General features: G+C 52.0%; 1 protein-coding gene across 1 annotated transcript; it reads left to right on the top strand.

Annotated features, from left to right (window-relative positions):
- Positions 1-1,115: 1,115 nt before the first annotated feature.
- On the top strand, positions 1,116-7,798 carry LOC100906521 (uncharacterized). Its single transcript, XM_003746983.2, has 4 exons — positions 1,116-1,291; positions 3,915-4,109; positions 7,060-7,180; positions 7,263-7,798. Exons 1-4 carry the CDS (start codon positions 1,116-1,118, stop codon positions 7,542-7,544), a joined length of 774 nt encoding a protein of 257 aa, XP_003747031.1. The 3' UTR covers positions 7,545-7,798.
- The last annotated feature ends 822 nt before the right edge of the window (positions 7,799-8,620 follow it).

Genomic DNA, 8,620 nt, shown 5'->3' with positions numbered 1-8,620 from the left:
GCGGCTTGAGTTGAGAAATCGTTCTAGGAACGCTTCCAGAATCTGATCGCGCCGCGTCTGGAAGATGAAGCTGTGACCGAAGCCCGGTCCCGCGACCGCATCGTCTGTACACGCGGAAATGACCACCTATGGTTCGAAGCTCATGCCGCATTGTAGGAGCGAGCTGTCATCCGAGGCGATCGCAGTCAGCAATACCGAAAACCCACGCGGGCGCCATTCCAGCTCCTACTCGACTGATCGATCCGAACAATGCAGATGTTTGTTCAATCCAATAGTCGGTCAACATCGCGGGAAGATTTAATCGTTCTTTTCTGACAATCACTTGTATTTTTATGGAGCGAGGTCGAGTGGGCAGAGCCCGTGTACTTGGGATGTTCAAGCCCTAGAGGTAAGCAGATGGGAAAAAAATCAAGTCGGTCCGAGCGACCGTTATTTTGGCCACGACCTGATGTTCCGCGAGATCAGAAAAACGAGACCGAAGCCAGCTTCCAGACCAATACATACCCCAGATCTCGGCCGTCGACTATATTTTTTTTGATCGAGCTGGACATGAAATCAACTACTGGTGGATATGAAAAAAAAACCAAACCGAAAGTCTCGAAGGAGCACAATGCCTATAGCTCCGGTCGGCAAACGGTTGCGCACCGATCTCGAAGCAATTTGAGATTTTCCGCTCATCAGTTTGAGCCCAGGGAGACTCCCTAATTCATGGATCGAGATCAATTTTTAGCCGATCGCCTCTCTTGGAGCGTTTTTCCGATGTCGATGTCCACGGATCTGCTTTAAACAAAAATGCGTACAGTGATATTATTTATGTTGTCCGTGGTGTTGATGGTAATGCCACCTCCTGAGAAATCAAGGCGAAAGGGCGGGGGAGAGGTTTGAAGGACTGGCAACTACTGAATTCACCACTACATTTGCTGGGCTTCACTTTCTAGTGGTCTGCCTCAATGGCGATGTAGCTGTCAACGCAAGCGGTCTTTCGAGGGTTGTTCCAGGATTCCAACGCAGTGTGCTGTGCTCAGGATTTCTCGAGTTTACTGTGCGTTGAATTCCTTCGGATGATTCGCTGATCGACGAAGTTTTCTCGATTTGTGCGGCCGACAACGATCAGGATGCGATCGCCTCTATTCTGGTTCGCGGTCTCAATTGGCTTGTCGCTCAGTGCGCGTAGAGGACCGAAGATCATCGACCTCACGCATTGGTGGGACTCAAAGACTGTGTTTCCTCCGACGAATTTGAAAAATTTCACCATGCATACTTACTTCCGGAAAACTTTGAGTGGAGTCATGTGAGTAAGGGATGGAGAGCTCTCTCAGATCGAGGATAAAGACCTCTCGACATATAAGCGTACAGCGTCATTGGAGTGATGATATTTACCGTTTCCCCCTAAAAAGTCACGCGCACAATGAATATCGGAGAAAGCCCCCTCGAAATGGTTCGTAAAGCCCGAGGTACACCAGTTGACATCTTGAATAGCGTCTTGATCGATCGGGGCAGGAGCGAATTTCAAGCTGCGAACGACGCTTGACAACCAACATCGATCAAAGTTCTGTGTTATCCACAATAATTAAAGTATTCGAAGAGCCGGACAGGTCAAGGTTCTTCGCCGTGGAATATCCAATCGACTCTCATCAAGAAAAACATACCTTCCCACCTCATCCCGCATCTTGTCAATTACAATAGGAGAATCGATCCATGCGGAATTTTCGCTCAAGGAATATATTCAAGTAAATGGAATCACAATCTCGGGGTAGGGAATGCTATGCAGTCAGGATAGAAGCGGCAGAATTTTCTAAAACAACTTGTCCTCGGAGGGAAGTATGAGACGGTCGATTCTCCTCGGAAGATTCCGGGTAGCGGACCAAGTATGGCGGAACGATGATGCTGACCAAAAGCCGACTTCGTCGCAGCTTTTCAGGAATAGCATCAAGTTTTATTGTTTCTATTCGTAGCTGGGTCTCATCTATCTAGGGGCAATTGTGTCATCACTGCGGTTCATCGCAGCGCGGTCTTTTGTGAAGCGTGGCTGCTTGATAATTATTGTCCGTCGGAAGGAACGTGGAATCTGAGCTACAGCGCAAAATGAGCACCTTGACCATTCATCTGACCTCAGCCACTAAGCGCGGTCAAAAGAATGAAGAGTAACCAACTTTCAGACGAATATAAAACAGCTTCACAGTCTGTCGGGGACGGGGGGGGGATTCCCGGTAAGCCAGCCTCGGGACTGTCTATTTTCCCGTTGGCTCGCCCGAGAATGTGACGAATCGGGCGGCAGGAATGACGTCGACGATGGCCAGCGTGCGGTCGGTGCGGTGAACAGCTTAGCTTGATGGCAGGCAATCTGGCGCAGTGCCGGTACCGCCGCGCCGCCTCAATCGGCCGCCAGGCACAGCACAGTATTTTGCATCGGATCTTCTGGGAGAGCGTTTAGCATTCACAATATACCACGCCCGGACTCTGCATGTGACCGGTTCAGCTGCGACAGAGATTCATTCAAGGCTCAGACCGATTCCTGATGGATTCCACGGCGAATGAAGCGGCGCTCCGAAATGTAAAAACAAACCAATGACTTCCCGAGAGTCGCAAAAGAACTCTTCTATTCGAAAAACGAGAACAATCTTTGCTGGGGCTGGGTCGCGAATTCCGACGCTGATTGGGCTGAGTGAAATCGAAATGGATTTTTATAAGACAAAGACAATTATTGGCGAGTCTCATTAGGTGCCGTCGAGGTCGAATATTGGCCGGTAGGTCTCGCGAGTCGATGCCGAGGGGATCTCAATCGCAGAATCAGGTTCGATCCGAGATCGAGCGAAGGAAGCAGTCCTTCCCTTAGCTATTTAGGCTCATCAGCGAGATGGGTGAAATCTCATTGGGCAGGTCATTAGTTTTTGTATTAGGTTGATCAGGGGATCGGGGCGGTCGCCGCGGTCGTAACGATGGAGTGTCGGCAGCAGAGTCCCCATGTAATTACTTTTTTGATTCGAGAGAGCTCAGAGCACACTTGACGCATTGGTTCGGTTTTGACTGGATGCCGATTTACCGTACAGGAGAAAGGCAGAAGGCCGCTCAAGTAATGACGAGAGTGAACGGTCAGTGGGACGGAACATCCAGCGATTTCCCGTTTCTCATGGTATTGGACTCCATAGGCCCTAGACCGCCGTGGTCGTGGCCCTCGTAACCCGAGGTCCGTCTCGATCGAGTTGACATCTGCCTCACGGCTCCGGACGACTTCCTCCGCCAACCTGTCCTCCGGAAAATTCACCTCGACGTCGACGATGACATGTTCGACAGTCCTCTCAATCTTCTTGGCCGGGTGGGGTAATGGGTACAGGACTCAACGCTCAACATAGGTTCTCATGTCATCGGTCCACGGCCACCTTCATCGAGACTCCACATTGATTCTCTCGCAGAGCGACACTCTCATTCAGAACGCATTCCTTGCCGTTTCGAGTCTTGATCGTGGACTACGGCGCGCGAATTCTGAGGTTACTGACCTCGTGTGGGGTGGAGTCACTTCCTCCGCAGACGAAGTTTCTGTGGTCAGTTCTCGTCGCCAGTTATGGCAGTCATCATGCGAACCTCTCATGCCGTCATCGTTCCGCTTCCTACCGGGCGACCAGGTATCCGTATTTCCGCAGTCAGACAGCCCCGACTTCCCTCGGCGTCGCGGTCAGCTTCTCGTGAATCGAGAGCCGAAGCTCGTGACTGTTCAAGTAGGCAGCTGATCTCGGTACCCGAGCGAGAAGTCGATGCAATATTGAAACCTATATTTACAACGAATGTGCATCTTGGATTATCAACAAGCCACACTTCCGGGACTTGTTCCCGAAATATGCTGGCATGCTTCGGTATCGCGACCGTTCACATCGCGACTTCTCTTCTGGTCTCCTGACGATAGGATTCTATTCCAGATATCAATCCGAGACGATCGAGTTGAGCACGAATGGAGGAACACATATGCTTTCGCCAGCGTTTCTGCTCAAAGGCCGTCACACGGCCTCGCAAATTCCGTTGGACAGGCTCTTCCTCCCAACAGCCGTCATCGACGTATCTCACCACGTTATGAAGGACTCCAATTATCAGCTACGCATCGTCGATATCAAGAGGTAAGCTGGGAACGAAGGCTCCATTCCGGAATCCTTTGGGTCATTCACTCGAGACTTAATCTGCGGTTTATTCACCGCGCGTGCTTTTCGCGGGGGGTCTCGTGATGAATCATACCGCCCGGGTCGAGGAACTTGGGAGTCAGGCAGAGCTCCGATCGTGCGTTTCTTCATTCCTGGGTTCATGCTCTCGCCCCAGAGGAGGCTCAGACGATTCCGGTCGCTAGAGAAGGCTTCACCTCCCTTCCCCTAGCTTCTGAATCAGTCCAGAAACATCGAGAGTCAAGAGCATTCGAGGCTGATCCCAGTGGGAGGCCCTGTCAGAACTGTGAGCCGTAGCACCCATCCGAGTCCCCGAACGAACTCGAACACACGCTCTAAAGCCACAACTGCCCCTCCAAGACTGCCGACGCTCTTTCAATATTATCGACACCGATTTCCCGCAACTGTCACGTGTTTTCTTCGGCGATCCAGCTTGACGTCAGGAGCTCTGAGTCCGGGATCGCTCGGTGGGCTGAAAAAGTCGCGTTTCCCATCGGAAATGAAACCCGGACCGAGGTGAACGTTTCCCGGAGGATGATCCTCATCTGTTCGTGGTAGAAGAAATATTCGAATTCGATCGAGACGCGAAGACGCATCCACTCCTGTAGAGGCAGGACCGTGCCGAGAGTTGGGGGGACTGCTCTCCTGAATGCGAGGCAGCAGTCACTTTATGCAGATTCGCTCCATTGGTCGAGGAGATAATGCCGCGTTGGAGATTCGCGTTCCGGGAAACGTTTGTCATCCGGAGCGGTCCTCGACCGGAAACCTCCTTGTGAACCCGCCATAGGTATCAGTGGCTATAGATCCGAAGGAGAATGCGTCCATCAGCGAATCAAAGCGAGAAGTGTGGTATGCGTTCGAGTACTCCGACGCGCCAGAGGAAAATCGTTAACGTACGAGGTGCTTGTAAACGTCTCACATTCGAGCGAAGGGCGTCTGTAACCCGATGCATGACCGGCTTGTTGGCCGTCTTCCTCGGCCAGACCGGTGGTCGACGGCGCGGCTGGCCTGCCTGCCCGCTTTTATCAATGGCGACGTCCTGAATGCATTAGGCTGCGAAGTGAGTCCTCGCTGGGAAGATCAGAACAACGATATGTATAGTAGGCCATCGGACGAATTTAGGAGGAAGACACGCATCGCTGGGAGTGTATGTATGTGTGCATCTATCTACGTATGGTCATCGAGTGGAGTCGACGGAGCTCACCACGGACAGGAGGAAAAAACTGAAGACTACGTCTCCTCCTCGTTTTCCACCATTTCGCAGCTCATTTCGGCGCCGCTGCGGCGCCGGCGGTCCCTGGTCGTTCCAGTCCTCAGAGCACTTTCGTGCGATCATAACGATGATCGTCGTGCTCATCGCCCCGATTCGGAGAGGGCACTTTCTACCGCAGAGTGGTCGGTTAATCGAGGGACCAATCAGGAAAAACACTTCATCGATCGATCCGCCACCGCTTGACTCTTGCTGGTTGGACGCTGATGCCGCTCCCTCCACCGGAGTCATCGTCCTGGACAAGCTCAGGGAGGAGGATGCGCGGGCCTACAACATCCCGATAGAGCAATCAATCCTGTTGAACTCCCTGATACTCGACGACGTCGCTCGAGGCCCTTGTTCACTTCACTTGAGCACGTATCGAATCCGCTTGTCGTACTCAACGTGTCCGGCTCGACCACGTTCGGCACGGAGAACTATCTTTCGTCATATTCCCTGGATCCGAACCTGAACCATTGACGAGAGTTGCTTCCTCCCGAGCGGAAGTTCTCCGACGCGTCGGTCTGAGGTTATTGCTGCGCGAAGGGGCCAGTGAGCAGAATTTCGATGCTCTTCCGTCGATGAAAAAAAAACGCGGCGGATCGGGGACTTCCTCCCAGCAGCCAGAATCCTGGCGCCAGGTCGAGCAGATCTCACTCGGAGCGACTGTCGCTCTCTCGAACGTGGAACTGTCTCTCTGATACATAAGTATACGTCACGTCGTCTGAATCGTCAACCGATGTGAAAAGAGATTCTATCAGACGAATGCGTCTGAGGAACTCGTAAATCTTGCCCCGGCTTCGCGGGATCAGTAAGCCTTCTCGATGAGCCCTCCGGCACTAACTGAGATAAGATCGTCTTCTCCTCTCTGTCTCGCTCAGGGCTAGAATTTCAATGGCGACGCTTGTCGGCAGTCTGACTGTTCGATAAGGCATGTTAGCGACGATCGGTGAGCTGCCCTCCGCGGCATTCCATAAACGTCCGATCGGAAAAAGACCCCGTCCTCCTGGCAGCAGTTCTTGAATCGGAAAATCAGGACTGGTGCATATCCCTCGTCTCTCGCAAAAGAGAAGCCGTGCCTCGACTTCAAAGCTCTTTTGGGACTTCATCTGAAACAAAGTTCTCTAGAAAACTGGAAGTTTTCTTTCTCTGACGATACACATGCAGATACAATCTGCTTGTAGGCTGATCCTCTGGAGATCGCGAGACACGCATTTGCGTTTCTTTGCTCGAAGTAGCTACTCTCTGTGCTCAGCTACTGTCGGACTGGATTCAGAGCCCCGCTCGGGAACGAGGTGCAGTGATATCTACAGTAGGCGATGCCTTCAAGGAACCGACAGCAGGAGCGAAGTTTTCCTGGCAAGCATCAAGTCCACGCCTACTGGAAAATGCGCAACGTGGATCGCGATATGCCTCTGCGGGAAATTCCTACGCATGCTGTGTCGAATTGATTTCTGCGAAATTCCAGCGAAGTAGCTGAGCACCTTGATCCACCAAAGGGTGTACGAAAAATGGAAATGAAATCCCCGACTCGATCGTTGGTGCTCTCGGTACGCCGGCTCACGCATTGATGGACTGTTCATAGTGTTGGTACCCGACGATCGAGCGAAAATTTGGACATCTGCATTTTCTTGTCGCTCACCGTCTCTCCTTCCATTGCAGGTGGGAGGATATCCACGGACAGTTGCCTCAGGGTGGACTCCTCGCTGTGAACACTGGTTGGGGCAAGCGCTTCTGGGGGGATACGGACAAATATTTCGGGACCGATAAGGAGAATCGAAAGGTGAGTTAGCACGGAGGCTCTTCCATCGCTCCGAACATCGACCATACGACCGGATTCGGCATAGGAATTGAAATATTCGCAGGAAAAAAACTGCAACTACCCCGGCGTTCATCCAGATGCCGCACAGTGGCTCGTTTCGTATCGAAAACTGCACGCAGTCGGCATCGATTCCCCGTCGTTGGATCATGGGCTTTCGAAAAAGTTCGAGTCGCAACAAATACTCCTCAGCGCGAATATCTATCTTATCAACAATATCGATCATATTTGGGCATTGCCGCCTGCCGGCGCGACGACCTTCGTGTTCCCAATGAAAGTCAAGGGTGCTGCAGTCGTCCCCATTCGCCTCATGGCTCTGAGTCCCTGACCGAAACGGATGCGTTCGAACGAATTCCCACAAACTCGGATTCCCGCCGGCGACAGCTCCACTCGAAAGGCAACTATGCTCGTCGGATCGACCAATCATCGGCGTTCGGAGAGGAGGCGGCGATGAATCCGCTTCACGCGCCGATTAAGCCCTTGAATTGTAAATTTCAATCAAACTCATGCCACCGAGCCCGAGAAGCTCGGCTGAATTTGCGTTGGTGTAATGGAGGAAACAATAAATTTCCTCCTCGGAAATGTAATCACAGCTTCTCACTGACGCCTGGGAAATCTCTGATAGAGAGTTTCCACGGAGCCCGGAATCCCAGGATTTCCGCTGAGCCCGGAATCTCAGGAGTGGTCGGAAGGTTTCTATTTCTGGTATTCCCTCCCTAGCTCTCAGCGTGAAATAATAGTCTCCATGCCCCTGCGAGAGACGGCCGATCATGTTCTGCGAAACGTAACGAGGTCTCGCTCCCGTCGCTGCCTCCGATCTGTACGAAGATCGATATATCCGAGAGCGGAACGTCAATCATGACATTGCTATCAAGCTTGAGCTGCCAACTGTAACGTTGGAGCTTGTGCTCGGAAACCGACTGCGACGACAATACGACGCCTGTACGACGCGATGGGAGCTGCAAACACTGGCTCATGTATTCTTTGCGCCAAGTACGAGGGAGTCGAGGACCATCTCGAAATGAGTCTGATCACTGAAATTCGTTCCGAGCGGGGATCGGAAGCAGAAAATTAATCATCGAGATGGAAAAGCATGGCCTTATCATTTCGGAAGCTGCCGTGGCACTGGAGGATTGTTGGCTCCGAAAAAGAGTTGAGAAAGAGGCGATGAAGAGGAGAGTCTGAGCTGGAGATAGACGAGAAGACAATCGAGCTGAGTACGAAAATCCTTGGCAGAATCTTCTACTCGAGTCAAGCCGTTTAGTACGTACAAAATCGGAAGGTGTGTAATCGATTCCTCATGGAACGTCTCTTCCTCAAGCTCTTCAATCACAGATCCAGCCGCGGGGAGAAGCGCTTGAAGCTGCGAAATCGGAGCAAGGCATTCGAAAGCTCAACTTTCGC

Source organism: Galendromus occidentalis, unplaced genomic scaffold (assembly GCF_000255335.2).
Source record: "Galendromus occidentalis unplaced genomic scaffold, Mocc_1.1 scf7180000077511, whole genome shotgun sequence".
Lineage (NCBI taxonomy): Eukaryota > Metazoa > Arthropoda > Arachnida > Mesostigmata > Phytoseiidae > Galendromus > Galendromus occidentalis.
Note: the sequence above shows the minus strand (reverse complement) of the source record. Positions and strands in the feature narration are given on the sequence as shown.